A 23,203-nucleotide genomic window follows, 5' to 3' on the forward strand; every position below is an offset into this window, starting at 1 on the left:
ACTTCCGGCGTCCACCCAGGCAGGCGGCAGGGAGGTTCCCGCAGCTTCTCATACTTTAAAACACACACACTCAGCCGGGCACGGTGGCTCATGCCTGTAATCCTAGCACTTTGGGAGGCCGAGGCAGGCAGATCACCTGAGGTTGGGAGTTTGAGACCAGCCTGACCGACATGGAGAAGCCCTGTCTCCACTAAAAATACAAAATTAGCGGGGTGTGGTGGCATGCCTGTAATCCCAGCTACTCGGGGGGCTGAGGCAGTAGAATCGCTTGAGCCCAGGAGGCGGAGGTTGCAGTGAGCCGAGATTGCGCCCTTGCACTCCAGCCTGGGCAACAAGAGCGGAACTCCGTCTCAACAAAACAAACACACACACACACACCCGACACTCTGCAGTTCAGCCTCCCCAGGCAGCTGGGTTCAAGTGCAATAAAGGAAGGGGCCTGAGGAGTGCCTATAAGGAGAGATTCTTCCAACAAGAGACCGTGAGGGAGACTCCTTGAGGAGGTGGCATTTGACATGGAGTTTAGGACAGAAGAGATTTGGACACACTGAGCTAGGCAGGAAGAGGAAATGGCATGGGCAAAGCGTGGAGGTGAGAAAATACTAGCGTGTCCACAGTGCAGGGCAGAGTTCAGTGGATGGGCATGTAAGCTGTTTCCCAAAGAAATTAAAGCCTCTTTAGCCAAAAAGCAGGGGAAGAGGTGCTGGGAAGGCCACGCAGCTGCTGTCCGCCGGCACCCCTTCCCCTGCCCACCACCAGCCATAGCTGGGCTTGCCTCTGTGTCTGCCCCCTGGCCACATTAGCTGTGTCTCCTCAAATCCTGCCTCCCTCTCTGGAAGGATGTGTGCACACCTGCTGCTTGTATCTCTCCCAGAATCACCCATTAGAATCATGGATTCCTTGACTGTTGGTACCAGGAGGGAGTTCAGTGACATTTGGGCCTCCCTTTTGTATTACTGATGGTCCAGCCAAGCCCCAGAGAGGAGCAGTGAGCTGGCTACAAAGGCACAGTGAGTTAGGGCAGAGCCAGAACTAGACCCCCTCCACTGAACTTCCGGTTAAGGGATGTATTCTTCCTCATACTATTGGTAGAAATCAGCAGCCTCATGTCTCTCGTCCAAATACAAAAAACACTCTGAATAACAAAAATGATCATTTAAAAATGTAGCCATTAAGCTGGGCGTGGTGGCTCATGCCTGTAATCCCAGTACTTTGGGAGGCTGAGGTGGTCTGATGACTTGAGTTCAGGGGTTCGAGACCAGCCTGGCCAATATAGTGAAACCCCATCCCTACTAAAAATACAAAAATTAGCCAGGCATGGTGGCGGGGGCTTGTAATTCCAGCTACTCAGGAGGCTGAGGCAAGAGAATGACTTGAACCCGGGAGACGGAGGTTGCAGTGAGCAGAGATCAAACCACTGCACTCCAGCCCGGGCAACAGAGCGAGACTCCGTCCAAAAAAAAAAAAAGAAGAAGAAGAGGAGGAAAAGGAAGAGGAAGAGGAGGAGGAGGAAGAGGAAAAGGAAGAGGAGGAAGAGGAAGTGGAAAAAGATGTATCAGTGGTGTCAAAAAACTTTGAAGTGTAATGTTCAGTTAAGATAAAAACAATAGTGAGCTGGGTTTATCATTAACCAGCCTCAGCATTTCCCAGCCAAACACTAGCAGTTTCCTGGCCTCTGGTAGGCCCTGTCCTCTGGACAAATTCCTGGACCGTGTATTGGCTGATGCACCATCCTTAGCAATGCTGGGAAAGATGAAGGAGGACTAGGATAAATGCTTCATGGCCACAGAACTCTCTTTCTCACTAATCACAACATTTTATTCAGCCTCCCACTCTCCCCTATATCACACACATATGCTTGGGATTTGCCTTCAAGGTAGGGGTGGTTTTGTTGAACGCTGAGCTGAACAGAAGACTCAGGACGTTCTCTCTGTTCTTTCTATGAATCATACAGACCTACTCCAAGGCCTTTGGCCAATTTCAGCCTGGGGAAGTCTTCTCTGAGCTCACTCAGATTTTCAGAATCCAAGCTGCTTCCTGCTGGGCCATGGTCCAGCTGCTCTCTTCTGGGGGGAAGTAAAGTCTCTCCCTGGGGCTTCCTCAGCCCTCAGCCTGCCCTGGGCCTGGAGTCCAGTACAGTGCATGTGGACGTGGCAGTCACCCCTTGGCTGTATCAGCTGGATTAGTCATTCCACCTTGGCTTCGACTCCCTTCTAGTAACTTTCCACCCGCATGATCATACTCCCCTGGGTCTAGTTGACCTGGGAGCAGACTCTCATTCTTTCACTATTGTTCTAGCCTCCGGAACAAGCACCCACTGCTAAGCTCAGCAGTGCTGCTCAGATTTCTCTGGAGGAACCCCTAGGGTCAAGGAAAATGTCTTCATCTCCTGAGAGTTTCAGGATGTCTGACATAGACTTGTAATCCCCAGTGATCAACAGTGCCAAATTTTGCGCACACACACACACACAAAGATCAAATAAGGACCAAAAGATATCATTGGATTTGGTAGTTAAGGGGTAACCGGTAACCGTAGTGAGCATGGTTTTCAGTGAAGGGAATGGGAAGTAAATGAAGCCTGGGGTGGGATGGCTGAAAGAAGGGAGATAGGACAGCTGAGTCAGGAGGCATTGTTGAAAACCGGGGATCCAGGCAGAAATAGGAATGAGGGGCAGAGTGCTGAGGCCATTCTGGGCAAAGGGATGGCACAAACAGGAAATCAGGAGGTGTAGCTAGGGGACAGCCAGAAATGCAACTGTTTTGGACTTGAGTCCCTTCCACTTTCTGGCGATGGCGCTGGTACAGTGTGCACCGCAGCTGCTGCCCCGAGCATCTTCCAACTTTGGGTTTTTGTGGCTCACTGTGGCCTGGGGCTGGTGACAGGGCACTGTCGACAGTGCTCAGGCCTTGGAGTCTGGGGACATGAGGGTTTGCCCAGACAGCCTTAGGAAGTCAGCAGGAGCCCTGGCTCAGCTTCCTCCAGGGAGAGGAGGGAGCAGGCCATGTCCTTAGTGGGTTTTGTCTGGCCTTCAAAGCCTGTTTCTTGGCCCAGGTGATGAAGTTTGCTCAGAGTGTCTAATCTAGGCTCCAGGGCTGTGGTTGTCAGAGTGTGGTGTCCAGGTCAGCTGCACCAGCAGCATCTGGAAAGGCCAAACATCAGGCCCCACTGTAGACCTATTAAATCCAAAATATTTCTAGCAAATTCTCAGAGGTGCTGCTGGTCCACATGCTGAGAACCAGTGGCCTAGAAGAGCTAGAATATCCTTCTTCCTTGAGTTATGGTACTAGCAGGACCAGCCTCCAAAGCCATTTCTACAAGGCAGTGGTCAGGACTTACTTGGCTCTTCCATGAAGGGGACTACCTTAGTCCGTCCAGGAGGCCATAATGAAAACCATAGACTGGGTGGTTACAAGCAACAGAAATTTATTTCTCACACTTCTAGAGGCTGGAAGTCTGAGATCAGGGTCCCTGCAAGGTTGAATTCTGTTGAGGCCCACTTTGCTCTCTGCCCACTTGGTCGTCTGTGTCCTCACATGGTAAAAGAGGTGAGGGAGCTCTCTGGAGCCTCTTTTGTTTTTTCTTCTTATCTTTTTGAGACAGGATCTCACTCTGTTGCCCAGGCTGGAGTGCAGCAGTGTGATCACTGCTTGCTGCAGCCTCTGTCTCCTGGGCTCGTGATCCTCCTGCCTCAGCCTCCAGAATAGCTGGGACTACAGGTGCATACCATCATGCCCAGCTAATTTTTTGAATTTTGGTAGAGACAGGGTCTTACTATGTTGCCAGGCTGGTCTTGAACTCCTGAACTCAAGGAATCCTCTGGCCTCAGCCTCCCAAAATGCTGGGATTACAGGTGTAAGCCACTGTGCCTGGCATGTGGCCTCTTTTATAAGGGCACTAATCCCATTCATGAGGGCTCCACCCTCATAACCTAATCGCCCCCAAAGGCTCCACCTCCTAATACCATCACCTAGGGAATTAGGTTTCAATATATGAATTCAGGGGGACACAGACATGCAGTTTCCAGCAGGGATGCATGCTGCCCCTGAAGGCAGAGAAACAAGCCTCCAGGACTGTTCCCAAGGGGCATGCTCCCAAGGGGCGTGGCAGGACCTTGGCAATCTGCATGGTGCCTGGGAGGTACATCTGCCTCTTTGCAGGTATGTGACCTCGGGTGGGTAGCCAAGATCTCACAGCCTCTGTGTGCCCATTTGTGAAGTGGGGACAGTTATATCCACCACAGATGCCATGAGGATTGATGAGTCTCCACATATGAGGGACCTGACCCAGGGCAGGCCCTCGTGGTTGGCATACAGTGGAATTTAACGGCACTTGCCTCCCCTTTCCACAGCAGCACTGCCTTGAGCTGCTGCCTGTTCTTCTGCCATGTCACATCCTGCAGGCCCCAGAGGTGTTTCCTGGCTGTAAGACGATATTGGCCACAGGGGCCTTATTTAGTTTTCTATCCTACCTTAGAAAATCGGGGCCGCCTCTTTTCTCTCTTATTCCCCTCCCCTCCCTAGACAGTCCCCACTTAATCCAAAACATAGCTTCTCTTCCACCATAAATCTCCATCTCACAGATAGAAAATCTTTTGATTGCTGGCAGGAGAAAGTCCCAGTGCTGCAGTGGGGTCCTGATGCCCCAGGCACTCTCCTTCCTGGTGTGGGCCCATCCCTGCAGGCCTGCCAGCTGCCTGGCAGTCTCTCTCAGGATCCACTGGACAAGCAGTCTAGACAGTACGTGACCCTCTGTGCATCTCAGTCCCAGGAGTGGTGGAATGATGTCATCATACCCGTGCTGGAGGTGTTTCTAGACCCAGGGGGGAGGAGGAGTCACAGGGCAGGAAAAGGGTTTCTTGAGCCAGTTCTGGTGTTCTCTGTCAGATGACTTCCCCACCACAGTGAAGTTGGTGACAGATGACAGCAGAGCAAGTGCAGATACCACCTGCAGCATTGGTCTGGGAAGGGACAGGAGAAAGAAAGGGCCTCAGCAGAGCTTGCTTCCCAGCTGCCCGGGGCAGAGTCTCCATTCTCTTCAGGGTCCATTCTGTAATCTCAGTTCACTTTGAACTAGAGCCTAAATTTGGTTGCTCAAAACTCTCCCTCCTTAAAAAATAAAAGCAGCCCTTTCTGGGCCCCTCACTAGTCTCCGGCAGTGAGCACAGTGCTGCTTCTTGCAAGGGCTGTCCATTCTTGTGCTCTCTCCTTCTTTATGTCCCACTTCCACCTTGGCTCACTGCCATCAGCCTCAGTCCCCACACTTCTCTGACTTCCTCTGACACTGCTCTCACCTAGATCATGGGCACCTCCAAGTTGCTAAGTCCCAGGGGTCTAGCTCAGTCCTTACCTTTCCAGAGTTCTCTGATGCCCCTGACACAACTGCTAGTGACTATCTGCTCTGGAAAAGCTGCCCCTCGGTTTCCATCCCACCTCTCTCCTGGCCATCCTCCAGCCCTTGGCTATTTCTTTGTCTCCTTCACAGGCTCCTCCTTCCCTGTCACCCTTCAGTGACACACTGACCACAGGGCCCTGTCCTTAGCCCCTGCGCTTCTCACTCAGGGTGATTTCCACAGTGAATTGTATCCACCAGCCATCTCTACCTGTCGTTGTTCCTCTTCTAATTTTTTTTTCTTGTTTGTTTTTTTTTTTAGACAGGGTCTCACTCTGTCACCCCAGGCTGGGGTGCAGTGGGATGATCTCGGCTTACTGCAACCTCTGCCTCCCGGGTTCAAGCAATTCTTGTGCCTCGGCCTCCCTAGTAGCTGGGATTATAGGTGCCTGCCACTATGCCTGGTTTATTTTTTTGTATTTTTAGTAGAGACGGGGTTTCACTGTGTTGGCCAACCTGGTCTTGAACGCTTGACCTCAAATGATCCACCCATCTCAGCCTCCCAAAGTACTGGGATTACAGGTGTGAGCCACCGTGCCTGGCCTTTTTTAAATTTTTTTAAAATTTTATTTTAAGAGATGGGGTCTCAATCTGTTGACTGGGCTGTAGTGCAGTGCCATGATCATGACTCACTGCAACCTCGAACTCCTGGAATCCAGTGATCCTCCCGCTTCAGCCTCCAGAGCAGTTGGAACCACATGCGTGCGCCACCATGCCCAGTTATTTAAAAAAAATTTGTATGTATAGAGATGGGGGCCTTGCTTTGTTTCCTAGTCTGGCCTCAAACTCCCGAGCTCAAGCAATCCACCTTTAATTCCTAAAGTGCTGGAATTAAAGGCATGAACCACTATGCTGGGCCAACCTGTATTTCTTATGAAAGAGCCCCATGCCAAGGCCTGGCCCAGATCTCCCCTCTCAGCTCCCAATCCTTTATCCAGCTGCCCACTTGATATTCCAGAGGCATCTCAGATTCAAAGTTCAAAACCAAACTGATCTTCCCACAAACCTCTCCTGCCTATGCTCCCTCCCTTGAGAAATGTCCACCTATTATTGAAAATTATAGGAACAGCTGAATGCGGTGGCTCACACCTGTAATCTCAGCACTTTGGGAGAATGAGGTGGGCAGATCACTTGAGGTCAGGAGTTCGAGACCAGCCTGGGCCAACATGGTGAAACCTTGTCTCTACTAAAAATACAAAAATTAGCTGGGTGTGACAGCAAGCACCTGTAATCCCAGTTACTTGGGAGGCTGAGGCAGGAGAATCACTTGAACCCAGGAGATGGAGGCTGCAATGAGCCAAGATCGTGCCACTATACTCCAGCCTGGGCAACAGAGTGAGACTCTGTCTAAAAAAAAAAAAAAAAAAAAAAAAAAATTGTAGAAACAGATGAGAAATTCAGAAATAAAGAAAAAAGAAAACAACATTTACATAGCCCCAGCATATAGGGCAAGTTCTTTGACTATTTGGGAGCGCTTCTTTCTATAATTTTAATATTCCAATTTTCCCACTTAACATTATAGCATAAGAATGCTCCCATGCTATTACCAGTTCTACACGACTATTTTAAACTGTTGGGAACACAGGACACAGAATAGAGCAAACATTCCAACACAAAATGGTATAAAGTAAAAAAGAAACCTTCCTCTCATCCCTGGCCCCCAAGGCACCCAGTTCCCTCCCCAAGGCACCTGCTGTTGCTGGCCTCTTGCACATCCTTCTAATGATTCCTACACCCATATAAGATCACACACAATGCCCCTCACACACATATTTTTGGAGAGGAAGGGGACCTTACTATGTTGCCCAGCCTGGCCTTGAACTCCCGGGCTCAAGCAATCCTCTTGCCTCAGCCTCCTGAGTAGATGGGACTATAGACACATGCCACCATGCATGGCTACCCCCGACCCCCTTTTTAAACCCACATAACAGCATAGCATTCACTCTTGTGGTACACCTTCTCTTTTTTTCATTTAACAACATATCTTGGAAATCAGTCCACAGCTGCCCATAGAGAGCTTCTGCATTCTTGTTTCCTGACCTTTAGTGCACTGGTGTATGTCTGTATCCTAGGTGATGAAACTAGTCTTCCACTAAAAGACCTCTCTGTTTTTTGCCAGTTTGTTATTAAACATCAGACTACAGTAAAGAAAGACTAGGGTGCAGAAAAGCAACCTCCTTTTCCATGGGCCTGGAAAGGAGGGAATGGGTGTGAGAAATTCTGAAGGGAGAATGGGTGAGCTTGGAGTGAAGGAAGAGGAGTGTTCAGCCTGGTACTAATAATAGGAAATGGGGTGATGGGAGGAGATGCTGGCTCAGGTCCGGGGTAAGCCTAATTCTGAGCTTATTGGTGCTGAGCGGAAGTGGAGTACCAAAATGGTGAGGGTCCCCTCATTCAGGCCCAAAGCATGAGAGGGAGGTTAAGGCCAGCATCTGAGGCCAAGGATTGAGCTCATGGAGAAGGGTACACAATGCCACCCTCACAATGACCCTCAGATGTGGGCATTTTACTCCCATTTTAGAGACAAAGAAGCAGGAGATAAAAGTGGTGCACTCAGGCCCCACCCTACCATAGCACAGGCCTACCTGTGCTGAGGAGAGAGGGGATGGTCTGGTGGCTGGTCACTATTTAGAGGGGAGCCGAGAGGACAAGACTGCCTCCAAAGAGGCCCTGCATGTGGAACACCTGGGACTTCATGCACTGATCTCAGAGCATCTTCCCAGATCCTGTCAGGCATCTGAGTGGCAAGGCCTGGGATGGAGTGGGCTGTCTGGGGTTTCCTGGACCCTGCCTGGCACCCTGCAGCCTGCCTGCCTCTAGCCTGTGGTCCTATGCTCTCCTTCCCGGCAGGTTCTGCCCATCATTGTCTTCTTCAGCTGTGTCATATCGGTTCTCTACCACGTGGGCCTCATGCAGTGGGTGATCCTGAAGGTAAGTTCCCAGTGCCCATGACCTGGGCTCTCCTAGAGTCACCAGCTCACAGGGTTCACACTCTCCCAGAATGCCTTGCTCCCAGAGCCCAAACCTCCCCAAATACACTGCTCCCCAAGCCCACACCCTTCCAGAATTCCCTGCTCCCAGAGCCTCCACCTTCCCAAAATCCCCAGCTCCCAAGTTCCACACCTTTCTGGAATCCCTTGCTTCTGAGGCCCATACTTTCCCAGAATCCCCTACTCTTAGAGTTCACAGCTTCCTAGAATCCCTTGCTTCTGAAGTCCATATCTTCCCTGTATCCCCTGCTTCCAGGATCTTCAGCCTCACAGAATCTAGCACTGACCAAATATCCTTTCCTAAGGTCTCCTGTCATGACACTAAGGAGAAATAGCACCAAAGTCTAAAGTGGTCTTTCCTGGAGGAAAGGTTGCAGTTTTGAGGCTGAATTGAAAAGGTGTAGTGGAAGAAAAATAATTTATACTGAAAAGATATTGAGAGACTGTAGCAGTGGGCCATGTTGGCCAGACTCAGCTGGTATAAATGTCAGATCCTGTGCTTATGTTCGTAAAATCTGCTGCACAAAACCAGGATGTAGGAGATAGCATTGGACAGCAACAGATAGCATTGGACCTGGCAAAAGATTCCAAGGTTTTAGTTGATTGAGCTCAGAATAAATCAGCAACATCAGATGGCTGCCAGAAAGGTAAAAACAACCTGTGGTTTTGTCTTTGTGCATTTTCTGTTGCTGTAACAGAATATCACAGACTGGGTAATTTATAAAGAAAAGATATTTATTTGGCTCATGGTTCTGGAGGCTGGGAAGGCCAAGAGCATGGCACTGACATCTGGTAAGGGCCTTCTTGCTGTGTCATAACATGGTAGAAGGGCAGAAGGCAGAAGTGAGCACACAAGACACAGAGAGAGCAGGGCCAAACTTATCCCCTTTATCGAGTTCACTCCCATGATAACCAGACTACTCCTGCAATAACAGCATTAATCCATTCATGAGGGCAGAGCCTTCATGACCTAATCACCTCCTCAAGGTCATGCCTCTCAACATTGTTATGATGGCAATCAAATGCATATATATTTTTCTCTGGCAATCAAATTTCAACATGAGTTTAGGTGGGGTTATTTAAACCATCGCAGTTGTGTTAAGAGCCCACACAGCATAGCATAAAGGCGGTGATTCTCCCCAGACCTGGAGACTGTGTTCAACCAAGAGGCTATGACAAACTGAACTAGAAGCAGGAGAATGAAAGGGCTTGAAACCATACCCTCTACAAAATGGTTGAAGGAATAAGGAACGAGTTGCCTGGAGAAGAGGAAGTTAGGAGAGGATAGCTGTCTCTGAATACTTACAGAAGAGAGATTAGAGAAAGGGCAGCCTGAGAGGCACCAGCAGTGGATAGAATTCCAGGGAAGCAGATTTCATCTTGATTAAAAAGAAGAACTTTCTAATTGGGCGTGGTGGCTCACACCTGTAATCCCAGCACTTTGGGAGGCCAAGGCAGATGGATCACCTGAAGTCAGGAGTTCGAGACCAGTCTGGCCAACGTGGTGAAACTTCGTCTCTACTAAAAATACAAAAATTAGCTGGGTATGCTGGTGGGTGCCTGTAGTCCCAACTACTCAGGAGGCTGAGGCAGGAGAGTTGCTTGAACCTGGGAGGCAGAAGTTGCAGTGAGCTGAGATTGTGCCACCGCACTCCAGCCTGGGCAACAGAACAAGGCTCTGTCTCAAAAAAAAAAAAAAAAGAAAAGAAAAAAGAAAAAAAGAAAAAGAAAAGAAAAGAAAAACGCTTTCTAACACAGTGTTTCCCAAAATCTTTTCCACAAAACTCTAGTTCCACAGCATGTTAGTAAATGTTACTAGGTAAAGGTAGCCTGATCCCATGGTCAAATAATTTAGGGAAACTAGGCTAGACATTATGCTACATAAATTTAAACAAGCTTAAGGCAGGACTTCTCAGAGGCGTTACTAAGCTAATGTGTACTGGTAATTTCTAAGGGGTGTTGTGTGTGTGTGCCATTCGCAATTCTCAAATATATTTGGCCAGGAAATCCTTTCTGCATTCCTATGGCGAAATGGGTGGCCTTGGGAAGGGGTAAGCCCCTATCAATGAAGGTGTGGAAGAAGATTATGAATTGACCTTTTGGGAAAATGTAGATGAGGGGGTCCTACACTGGGCTGGGAGTTGGGAGGAAAGTGTGTCAGATCTTTCACTCCAGCCCCCTTTGACTCTGGGGTTTGCTGATGTCCTCCAACAAAGAACACTCTGCTTCCTTCTAGATTGCCTGGCTGATGCAAGTCACCATGGATACCACAGCCACTGAGACCCTGAGCGTGGCTGGAAACATCTTTGTGAGCCAGGTGGGTATGGCAGCCTCCTACCCTCATGCTCATCAGCAGCTTCCCCAAAGAGGGCAGCTTCCCTGGATCCCCAGAGCTCTGATTCAGTCCAAGGAAGAGCCGTTTGAACCTTCTCCCAGGGTCCTCAAATTCTGCTGCCCCAGGGCTACGCTGTTTGGGGGATGACTGGGTCGTGCCAGGGAGGATGTCCTCTGTCTGGCTTCTCTTACCACTCTAGCCCTAGGCGGTCTTCATCAGCCCGAAGACTCACAGCTCCTACAGATGGAGTCCAGTTTCTCATCTTATACACGAGGAAACAGGCTCAGGGGATGGGAACCCCTTGACCAAGATCCCACACGTATAAGCCATGGCTTCGAATCCAGGTTTTCTTCTTTCTGGTCAGAGTTTTTTCCACTGCATTATTTTGTCTTTTCTTTTCTCCCTCTTTCTTAAAATGTATGTTTCAAAGCAAATGTGACTCTGAAAGCACCATGGGTGCTGAGTCCCTTTCAGAAAGCCTGATCCCCTGAGGATGGCCCTCTGGAGACTCTGCCAAGGCCTGTCCTGGCCCATCTGCTTAATGTTTGAGTCACCAAGAGACACTCTTGTCAAAAGATGCCATATTTCACTGTACAGTTTAGGAAACTTTGGGGAATATTTTTATCATTTTTTCTGTGATGTAAGTGTGTTGATTTGAAAGTTTTTTTTCTGGTTGTTTTTTGTTTAGTTTTGTCTTGTTTTTAGCCAATGAAGATAGACGTACTCTCAGATAAATTGTCAAAAAAGTCCCTTAAGGTGTTCAAAATGAGGCAAAAGAGGAAAGCACTATTAAAATGTAAAGCAGTTATTTTATATGAAAGGCTGCAAATGTGTTCCATGTGTTTTGCTGGGAAAATATGTAGGCGGGGTGACATTGGGCGATGTGAAGCGCTGCCAAGGTGAGTTCATTTTGGACAAATTGTTGATCAAGCTGACCTAGATGCCGGGGTCTATGCCTCATTTCCCCCAAGAAGGGGGAATGGGGAGCCTTCAGGGGTCAGTGATATCGTTTCAACCTCTCTACAGGCCTGGGCCCTCTCCTCTTGTCCATCCACACTGCCTCCCTGCAGGATCACATTAGCCCCATGGCTTTAAATACTCTAAATGCCTCCCAGGTCCTGCTCTGCAGTCCTTACCTCCCATGAACTCAGGACTGACAGGTCAACTGGCCCCTTAACTGTCCACTTGGAGATTTAAGGGGTGTCTCACATTAAGACGCTAAATCCAAACAACCAGAACTGTTGCTCCCCTCCCTCATCACCTCTGCCCCTCTGAAGCCCTTCCCCTCTCAGCAGGTGGGAACATCTTCCACAGGATCATTCAGCTGGAGCCGGAAGAGCTGCCCTGCCCTCCTCCAATTCCCCCACTGCGGCATCCAGTCTATCAGCATTCCCACAGCGCTGCCTCTGTGGCCCATCCACAACCCCCCGCTGCCCGGGCCACCCGCCTCTCACCTGAACACTGCTGTCTCCTCCTACCTCTTCTCCCTGCCCCTACTATCTGTCCTTCACTCATACACCCGAGTGACCCTTCAAACACACAAAGCAGATCATTCCACTCCCACCTAAGCAAGCTCACCCCTCATCCTGGCTTCCCAGCCCCTCTGTGGCACACCTGCCCCCTCTGCCTCCATCTCAGGCAGCTTCCCCGTGCCCATCTGCAGCAGACATACTGACTGCTATGGCCTCTGGACTTTGCAGAGCTTCTTGCTACTTTAGGGCCTCTGCTGTTCGCTTGCCTGGAATGCTGTGCTATCAAACCATGTCACTGGCTCCTTCAGGTCTCAGCCAACCCTAACCTAATGTCACCTCCTCAGAGAGGCCTTTGCCGATTTCTCAGTTTTTTTGTTTTTGTTGTCTGAGATGGAGTCTCACTCTGTCACCCAGGCTGGAGTGCAGTGGCACAATCTTTGGCTCGCTGCAACCTCCACCCCCCAGGTTCAAGTGATTTTCATGCCTAAGCCTCCCTAGTAGCTGGGATTACTGACATGTGTCACCATGCCCGGCTAATTTTAGTATTTTTAGTTGAGATGGGGTTTCACCATGTTGGCCAGGCTGGTCTGGAACTCCTGACCTCAGATGATTCTACCACTTTGGCCTCCCAAAGTGCTGGGATTACAGGCATGAGACACCATGCCTGGCCTACTCAGTTTTAAACACCGCTAACCAGTAGGCATTCTCACACATATCTTCATAGCTTTCGTCACTGTCTAAAATGACATTGCTTACCTGCTTGGTTCCTTGTTGATTATCTATATCCTCCCACCACCTGCTAAAGCCCCCCTCCCACCCTCCACTGCTCCCAGGATATAAGCCCCATGAAGGCAGGGACTTTATCCTGTTGACCCCATGTTCGTATTCTATAGAACAGTGCCTGGAACACAGTAGGCACTCAGTAACTAGTTACTGAGTGAATAACGAAGGGCTTCGGGCTGCCCAGATGCCCAGAAATGCACCCCTCATCCAATGCCACAGCTTCTTTCTTTTGGTCACCACTGTGGCTGCAGGAGACCTTGGGCCTGCAGCAGGATCTGCTTCCCATCCATTTACGTGAGCAGGGGTCATTCCTGGAACCCCTCTGAACCTCTTTTGCTCTCCTGGAAAATGGAGATGCCCACTTCTATCTTAGACAGTTGTGAGTAACAAAGGTGACGTGCCTAGCAGGGTGCCTGGCACGTGGCAGGTTGTTGACACAGGGGAGCATTGTCAGGCCGGGAGGGAGGGGTGTGGGTCCTTCTGCAGAGGTGGGCAATGCTGAGGTTCAGAGAGGCTCAGCCAAGTACGGACACTGGTCTTTACCCCACCCTGCTGCCTCTTACCGTGGGACTCCCAGGCACTCACTGTGACTTGTGGAGGGGGAGCGTATGCCCAACCACCCCCACCCTGCTTGTCTGACATCTTTCCTCTTTGCAGACCGAGGCTCCATTACTGATCCGGCCCTACTTGGGAGACATGACACTCTCTGAAGTCCATGTTGTCATGACCGGAGGTTACGCCACCATTGCTGGCAGCCTGCTGGGCGCCTACATCTCCTTTGGGGTAGGCAGAGCCCTCCTTCTGCTCGGCTATGTTGAGGACCTGAAACCCATCTTTGTGGGAGCCCCACACAGCTCCTGGCCAGAGCAGCCCTGGGATCTTCTCTCTTGGGCCTGCTCTGCTGGCAAGAGGAGTGGCTTCCCCTGAGCCAGGCTGGACCATTTGCTCGGGCTTTGCGCATGGCCACCTGGGGCAAAGCTGCCCAGTGTTCCATTTACTGAGTGCATACTAGGTGCCAAGCAGTATGCTAGGTGTTTTAATAGCCCCATTTTCCAGATGAGAAAATTGAGGCTCCAGAGTAAGTGAGATGCCCAAACCCAGATCTGTCTGACTCCAAAATTCATGCTCATTTCTCCAGTCTCACACCTGGGCTGTCCCTAGAGATCCGTCCTACTCCTTCCCTCCTCCCCTTCCCCACACTCTCTCTGGGCCCAAGTCCTGCCTCTGCTCCTAAATTATTTCCTGTGCAGTTTACACAGCACAAAGCATTTGTAGGTCAAAATCCAGTGGTGTGAATTAGGCCCTTAAAGCAATCACAGTGCTACTGCATGGTGGGTAGAGGGGAATTTTCAAATGCATCCCTCACATAATGCCTGGTAATAATGCTTTACTTTCGTAAAACACCTTGTGCTTTCACACCTGTGCTTTCACACCTGTGCTTTTACAGGCAAATCTTCAAAGGTCTCAATTTTATTTCCTTAATGGTCAAAGAAATTCTTGCTTATTGCACAAAGGAAAAAGTTTTTAAATCTCTTTCTTAACCCCACTTCCCATGGGTAACTGCTTCTATTTTTTTATTTTGTATTTGAATTTTTTTTTTTTTTTTTGAGATGGAGTCTTGCTCTGTTGCCAGGTTGGAGCACAGTGGCACAATCTCGGCTCACTGCAACCTCCAGCTCCCTGGTTCAAGCATTTCTCCTGCCTCAGCCTCCTGAGTAGCTAGGATTACAGGCACCCACCACCACGCCCAGCTAATTTTTTTTTTTTTTTAAGTAGAGATGGGGTTTCACCATGTTGGCCAGGATGGTCTCAAAACTCCTGACCTTGTGATACGTCCGCCTCAGCCTCCCAAAGTGCTGGGATTATAGGCATGAGCCACCTCGCCTGGCCCGGTAACTGCTTTTAATAGCTTAGAACAGCTATTCTCAAAGTGGGGTTCATGGACCAGCATTGTCAGCAGCACCTGAGAACTTGTTAGAAATGAAAATTATTGGGCCCATCCTAGACCTGCTGAATCAGAGACGATGAGGGAGGCCAAGGCAGGCGGATCACCTGAGGTCAGGAGTTCAAGAGCAGCCCGGCCAACATGGCGAAATCTCATCTCTACTAAAAATACAAAAAAAAATAGCTGGCCATGGTGATGGGTGCTTGTAACCCCAGCTACTTGGGAGGCTGAGGCAGGAGAATCACTTGAAACTGGGAGGCGGAGGTTGCAGTGAGCTGAGCTAGCACCATTGCACAGCAGCCTGGGTGACAGAGTGAGACTCCATCTCAAAAAAAAAAAAAAAGGAAAAGAAAAGAAATGATGGGGGTGGGACCAACATACTGCGTTGCAACAGGCCTCGCAGGTGATTCTGATGCTCGCCCAGTTTGAGACCCACTGACCTAAAATGTCATTCCAAATCTTTCTGTGTAAGCAGTCTTTTAGGTATATACACCTGAGTGCTCACATACTTTCTCTTTTTTTAAAAAATAAAAGATGAGAATCATTGATAAGGAGAAAATAGTTCATAAATTGTAAAAAGATATTCGAGCTCACTGATGTTCAAAGGAATTAAAATAATAATAACTTATCTTTCTTCTAAGTGATATGCAACCCATTACATGCCTCCAAATGGCAAGAGTATGTGGTACTCACCCACTCATGGTAAGAGTTTAATTTAGTGTAACCTTTTTGGTGAATGACTATCAGTCTATTTATTATATATTTATTTTATTATATATATAATATTTTATTATTTTATCATATATCACTTTCAAAATTTTTATTTATATAATAAAATATTATATTTTTATTATATAGATCACTCAAAAATATTTATTTTTTCTTTTTTAACTCCCCACATGACACCAACATGTATTTATATATATTTTGAGACAGAGTCTCCCTCTGTTACTCAAGCTGGAGCACAGTGGTGCGATCGCAGCTCACCATAGCCTCAAACTCCTGGACTCAAGCAATGCTCTCACCTCAGCCTCCTGAATAGCTGGGACTACATACATGCACCACCACCCCTGGCTTTTTTTTTTTTTTTTTTTTTTGGTAGAGATGGGGTCTTGCTATGTTGCTCAGGCTGGTTTTAAACTCCTGGGCTCAAGCAATCCTCCTGCCTTAGCCTCCCAAAATAGTAGGATTATAGGCATGAGCTACTGCATCCAACTTCAATCACTTTAAAAATATTCTTTCCCTTTGATCCAGCTAGAAAAATTGTGATATAGGGATATTCTCACAAGTGTTCAAGAAATGCAAAATTTCAGCATTATTTGCAAAAGCAAGAAAACAGGACAGCCTAAATGCCCGGCAGTACAGTTACGCGCTGGGTGCGTTGCTCCACACAAGGTGGTAGCATTCTGCATGACAGTGAGGTGGCCTGTGTGTGCTGATTTGAAGACTGACCCTGCCATGCCTTCGCCTGACCCCCAGGCTCTCTGGATGCTGTGTGTGTGTGAAAGGGGGGGATGGGCAGGTGCGGTGACCAGAGAATGACCTATACTGTCCCCTTCTTTAGCCCCAAATTCCACCTGTCTCTCTCATCTCTGTCCCTGGAGATGATGAGGGATAGGTGAAAAAACAGCCAGCCTGCCCTTCCATCTCTCCTTCACTCTGGATGCCTGGACCACACCAAGAAGCTCAGCTCTACATCCCACAGAGCTGTCTGGGCAGGGCCGGCTATTGCTTGACTTTTCAAGAAGTCCCCTTGTGCTCAGGAGCTTTGGTTTCTGGCCTGGCACCCTCCCATCTAGAATTCTAGAGACTGTCATCTCGTTTGCACCTGTCTTGCTGAGGCCTAGAAAGGGCTCATTAAAGCTGGTGCACTCCCCACCTACCCCACCACCAATTGTTTTTGGAAGTGTAGGGGCCAAGGGAAAATTTCCCTTACACCCTCTGAAGGTTCACGGAAAAATCAACTCACAAAAGGCAGATTAACAGGAGAAAGGCACACAAATTTATTTAATGTATACACATGGGAGCCTTCAGAATGAAGACCCAACGATACAGGGAAATTTTGTGCTCAGGTTCAACAAAGTATGGACAGCCACGGAGAAACAGAATTGGACAAACACAGTGTGATCTAATACTGAGTAGAGGAAAAACAGCAAAACCTGTCTGTGTAGACTCTTCTTGGCCTCTCTGAGCATGCATTTCTTCCTTCTGGAAGGGGGGTCTTATGACCTACAGTCAGACAAGGTACGTCAGATAATTTCTTTATTGCCAGTTTTCACCCAGAAAGGCAGAGAGAAGTTAGAGCAATGATTTTAGGCTTTGATGGCTGGCTTTTGGGAAAAGGGCTTCTGGTCTCCATGCCCTGCCTTCGAGAAGAGGAATTCTAGTTTTTTTTTTTTTTTTTTTTTTTTTTTTTTTGAGGCGGAGTCTCGCTCTGTCGCCCGGACTGGAGTGCAGTGGCCCGATCTCAGCTCACTGCAAGCTCCGCCTCCCGGGTTTGCGCCATTCTCCCGCCTCAGCCTCCCGAGTAGCTGGGACTACAGGCGCCCGCCACCTCGCCCGGCTAGTTTTTGTATTTTTTTAGTAGAGACGGGGTTTCACTGTGTTAGCCAGGATGGTCTCGATCTCCTGACCTCGTGATCCGCCCGTCTCGGCCTCCCAAAGTGCTGGGATTACAGGCTTGAGCCACCGCGCCCGGCCGGAATTCTAGTTTTTATGGCTAGCCTTGAGGGAGAATTAGACTGAGAGATGGGAGGACGAGAGAGAAAAATGTCTTCCGAGGCTGCTTCTGAGCCCTTCATTCTGGGTATTGTTTTCCGAGTCCCAAGAGAAGGAATCTGATATTTCAAAAATGGAAACCCAAAACTTTGTTCCTGAAACTTTTCTTCATGGCAGGATATTGGGGGAGGGGATGCCATTATATTTTCAGAATTTAGGGTTTTAAATGTCTTAACCTTGTTCTGGTTCCCTCAGCCAACGAAAAGAATAACCCTGGTGTTCTTCCTAGTCATTACTTAGAACTTAAACACTGGAAGAATGCTCGCCCATTTCCACAGTCTGGCTTAAAACTCAGCCCTTTTTCCTTCCCTTTCTCAGGCAAAAGTCCAGGCCCAGCCCTGGGCAATCTGGCTTCCCCATTCATAGGGCCTGGGTACCCACTTCCCTTCAGCTGCACAGAATGGGCAGAGGCAGCCAGGATCAGCCCTAGGTGCCCTTCAGCCTCCATTCACAGTCTCTGATTTGAAAGCCCCGGACTACAACTATAGCTGGCCCAGAGTTTGAAAAGCACCTAACAAACCTTCCTTCCCTCCAATCTCTAGATCTGCCCCTAGTCTTGTCTCCAGAGCAGCTCTCTTCTGCCACCACCTGGCTCATGGCTGTCACTGCACCAGCCCTGCACTGCACTCCCTCTAACTTTCTTCCCCAGTCAGTTCCTCGGTATCTTTGGCTCTGCCCTCAGCCCCTGAATCCCAGAAGGGTCTCTCTTGCTCTTTCCTTCAAGCTCCCAGATTCTTTTTTTTTTTTTTTTGAGGCAGAGTCTCCCTCTGTCGCCCAGGCTGGAGTGCAGTGGCTTGATCTTGGCTCACTATAACCTCCACCTCATGGGTTCAAGCAATTCTCCTGCCTCAGCCTGCCAAGCAGCTGGGATTACAGGCATGCACCACCACGCCCAGATAATTTTTGTATTTTTAGTAGAGACAGGGTTTCAGTATGTTGGCCAGGCTGGCCTCGAACTCCTGACTTCAGGTGATCTGCCCACCTTGGCCTCCCAAAGTGCTGGCATTATAGGCATGAGCCACTGCGCGTGCTCTCGGCTCACTGCAAGCTCTGCCTCCCGGGTTCACACCATCCTCCTGCCTCAGCCTCCTGAGTAGCTGGGACTACAGGTGCCCGCCACCACGCCCGGCTAATTTTTTTTATTTTTAGTAGAGACGGGGTTTCTCCGTGTTAGCCAGGATGATCTCCATCTCCTGACCTTGTGATCCGCCCGCCTCGGCCTCCCAAAGTGCTGGGATTACTGGCGTGAGCCACCGTGCCCTGCCAGCTCCCAGATTCTTAAGACCACTTTGTTGCTCAATCTCTGGCTCCCTTCTCTGCACATCCCTCCTATTGCTGATATCTGGATATATCTAGACCTCCACTGGCCAATACAGTAGCCTCCAAACACATGGCTATTGAACACTTGAAATGTGGCTAGTCGTATTGAAAAACTTTTAAGATGTTTTATTAATTTTTAATTTTTATTTTGCCATCCATATTGATAGTTTTATATTGATTACATGGGTGGAAAGAAAATATTTTGGATATATTGAGTTAAATTAAAAATGAAATTGATTATTAAAATTAATTTAACCTATTTCTTTTTTCTTTTTAAAATGTGGCTATGGCCAGGCGTGTTGGCTCACACCTGTAATCCCAGCACTTTGGGAGGCCGAGACGGGTGGGTCACCTGAGGTCAGGAGTTCAAGACCAGCCTGGGCAACATGGAGAAACCCCGTCTCTACAAAAACACAAAAATTAGCCAGGCATGATGTCAGGTGCCTTTAACTCCAGCTACTTAAGAGGCTGAGATGGGAGAATTGCTTGAACCCAGGAGGCAGAGGTTGCAGTGAACCAAGATCGTGCCATTGCACTCCAGCGTGGGCAACACAGCAAGACTCTGTTTCAAAAAACAAAAAAATGTAGCTACTAGGCTGGGTACAGTGGCTCATGCCTGTAATTCCATTACTTTGGGAGGCCAAGGCAGGAGGATGACTGAGACCAGGAGCTTGAGACCAGCATGGGCAACATAGGGAGACCCCTATCACTATAAAAAATTTTTAAAATAAAAAATTACCTGGGCATGATGGCACACATCTATAGTCCTAGGTACTGGGGAGGCTGAAGTGGGAGGATCACTTGAGCCCAGGAGGTCAAGGCTATTGTGAGCCATGATCATACCATTACACTCCAGCCTGGGTGACAGAGCCGGACCCTTTGGGTCAGAGAAAGAAGGGCCATGGGCAGGTGTGGGCCCTGGGATGCTAGGATGGAAGGCTTTCCTGACCAGGTGCCTGGGAGGCAGGGCTGGGGAATGTCACAGCCCTGCAGAGTAGTTGGCAGTGGGGAGGTGGGTGTGGGCTGGCCCGGTGCCCAGGGAGTCCTGCCTGTGCAGGACTCAGCCCTTTCCATGATGAACTGGAAACTAGCAACCCCAGCATTTGAGGCTGTGACCACAACTGGGTCACCCAGGGGACAGTGTCCAGGAATGTGACAACTTCAGGGTGTGTTCCCTGCTGTGACTCAGGTTTACAAACCAGATATAATCTACAAGTCAGAGGAAGGGGCAGGATCCTGCCTGGTGGAAGGAAAATACCAAGATTCCAGGTGTGGCACCATCCTAGCTGGGTCTGGGCAACTGAGGAGGAAGCAGGTGAAGTTGCAAAGCCCGGCCCAGAAAGTCCAGAGAGGACACCTGCCCCGAGTGGGCTTCATCCAGCAAGGGGCAGGGGCCCAGGCTTGCGCACCCAGTGTCCACACAGGGCCCTGGGGAGGTATCAGGCTGCTGCCAATTCTTGTTCACGTTTTAAGGAGTTTTGTCGATCATTAAAAAGAAACAACTGGGGTTTAGAAAAAGAAGGACACAATTCCTTGGATTCAGAGTCTGAGCGGGTCTCCAGCCTGGCTTCTCAGCAGCAGGCCTGGCACTTCCCTGAGATGGTAATGAGGGGTGCCCATGATCTGCCCTCTGCTTTTCTTTTTTATTTCTTTTTTTTTTTTTTCTTTTGAGATGGAGTCTCACTCTGTCACCCAGGCTGGAGTGCTTGGATCACTACAACCTCTGCCTCCTGGGTTCAATCCATTCTTGTGCCTCAGCCTCCCAAGTAGCTAGGATTACAGGCACCCACCACCACACCAGGCTAATTTTTGTTTTTTGTTTTTTGTTTTTTTTTGAGATGGAGTCTTGCACTATTGCCTGGGCTGGAGTGCAATGGTGCGATCTTGGCTCATTGCAACCTCCGCCTCCTGGGTGTATGCGATTCTCCTGCCTCAGCCTCCCGAGTAGCTGGGATTACAGGCACGCATCACCACACCTGGATAATTTTCTCTATTTTTAGTAGAGACGGGGTTTCACTATGCTGGCCAGACTGGTCTCGAACTCCTGACCTTGTGATCCTCCCACCTTGGCTTCCCGAAGTGCTGGGATTACAAGTGTGAGCCACTGCGCCTGGCCTAATTTTTGTGTTTTTAGTAGAGATGGCGTTTCACCATGTTGACCAGGCTGGTCTTGAACTCCCGACGTCAAGTGATCTGCCCACCTCGGCCTCCCAAAATGCTGGGATTACAGGCGTGAGCCATTGTGCCTGGCCTGCCCTCTGCTTTTATCAGCCTGAGTGTCTGTCTTCAACTTACCTCCCTCCTCCTTTTTATTTTTATTTAACACTTGAGAATGCAGTTGGCTTATTACAAACGTTAAGAAGAAACATCTATTTTGCTTTTTTGTTTATTAAAAAAAAATTGTCGTGGACATTTCGAAAGATACCAAAATGCCTATAATCTTTGGGAGGCCAAGGCAGGCGGATCACGAGGTCAGGAGACTGAGATCGTCCTGGCTAACACGGTGAAACCCCGTCTCTACTAAAAATACAAAAAAAAAAAAAAAAAAAAAAATTAGCTGCGCGTGGTAGCGGGCACCTGTAGTCCCAGCTACTCAGGAGGCTGAGGCAGGAGAATGGCGTGAACCCGGGAGGCAGAGCTTGCAGTGAGCCGAGAGCGCGCCACTGCACTCCAGCCTGGGTGAAAGAGCGAGACTCTGACTCAAAAAAAAAAAAAGAAGAAGAAAAGAAAAGAAAAAAAGAAAAGAAAGATATCAAAATGCAGAAAGAAAAGAAAATTGGCTGGGGACGGTGGCTCATGCCTGTAATCCCAGCACTTTGGGAGGCCCACGTGGGCAGATCACAAGGTCAGGAGTTCGAGACTAGCCTGGCCAACATGGTGAAACACCATCTCTACTAAAAATACAAAAATTATCTGGGCGTCGTGGCACATGCCTGTAATTGCAGCTACTCCAGAGGCTGAGGGAGGAGAATTGCTTAAACCCGGGAGGCAGAGGTTGCAGTGAGCCAAGATTGCACCACTGCACTTCAGCCTGGGCGACACAGCAAGACTCCGTCTTGGGAGAAAAAATAAAGAAAATCACCCCTGGCCCCACTAGCCATGGACAGTCAATTCATTGCCATTTTAGTGTATTTCTTTCTAATCTTTTCATGCATCGTTGTGGAGTTTGTTTCCCTACTGCCCCCAGCTTTGTTTATTCTCTACCTGCAATGTTGTGGGCCCTTTCCCATGTCATTGTGAGGTCTTGAGGACCATCATTTTCAGTGACAGCCTGACGATGCTTAGCCAGTCTCCCATTGTTAGATGTCTGAGTTGGTTCTGGTTTCCCTGCTTGGTAAATGATACAGTGATGGGGGAAACATGTCATATTTCTCTGAGGAAAAGAACAGAGAAGCAAAGGGTTTGGGGTCACACTGAAGATAAAAATTTCTGGAAGGGAGAATCCCAGGGGCCGACACTGCTCTGCCATCTTGCTGGAAAGGGTTTTCGTAGTGTGGCTCCCAGAAGGAGACTCAGGGCCAAACGGTGGCTGTCATAGGAGGCAGATTTCCTGAGAAGGAGTTCTCAAACTGCAGGATTGGATGTGATGGGTTGCCTTGCAATGGTGAGTTCCCTGTCACAGTAAGCATTTGAAGAGAGAGCCTAGAGAGGGAGTACCTTCCTATGCTAGTACATACCTACACTAAGGTGGAATTGGGTTAGCTCTTAAATCCATTTCATTTCAGCTCTCAGGTTCTAGAGCTTTGTCTGAAACCATCACAAATTCCTCCACTAAGGGGGAAACCTCAGCTCACGGGGATTAGTGGTCAACAGTGACAGCCTAAAAAGGAAGAAAGAACCTTGAACTTGGAGCCAAAAGATGTGATGGGCTCTAATTCCTTCTCTTCCTTTATTTTGGGAAGCCGTATTTCATCCTTTGGAGTCTCAGTTTTCTTGTCTGTAGAATGAGGATAATAATATTTGTCATTCCTAACTTGGGGAAGCACCAGGAAGAAGTAGAAGGTCCTATACACACAGCCTGTGACCTTCGACACATAAAAGGTATTATTATTAGTGATGACAGCAGTTATGGCAACGAGGTCATATCAGTGGGACAGACTACACATGTGCCCTTGCTGCCTGGGCCACACTCCTTGGTCGCCAGCATTTCTTCTGACTGTCCACCTAGAACCCGCACTCTCACTCTTGCAG

The 23,203-nt window shown here is 48.8% G+C and overlaps 1 protein-coding gene across 1 annotated transcript in view; it reads left to right on the top strand.

Moving 5' to 3' along the window:
• The window catches only part of SLC28A1 (solute carrier family 28 member 1), a 65,328-nt gene that overhangs the window by 29,499 nt on the left and 12,626 nt on the right, over positions 1-23,203 (top strand). Inside the window, 3 exon segments of the mRNA XM_030931160.1 lie at positions 8,240-8,320; positions 10,616-10,696; positions 13,627-13,752. Of these exon segments, the coding sequence (XP_030787020.1) occupies positions 8,240-8,320; positions 10,616-10,696; positions 13,627-13,752 (288 nt within the window).

The sequence above is a fragment of the Rhinopithecus roxellana genome, chromosome 5 (assembly GCF_007565055.1).
Source record: "Rhinopithecus roxellana isolate Shanxi Qingling chromosome 5, ASM756505v1, whole genome shotgun sequence".
NCBI classification, from domain to species: domain Eukaryota; kingdom Metazoa; phylum Chordata; class Mammalia; order Primates; family Cercopithecidae; genus Rhinopithecus; species Rhinopithecus roxellana.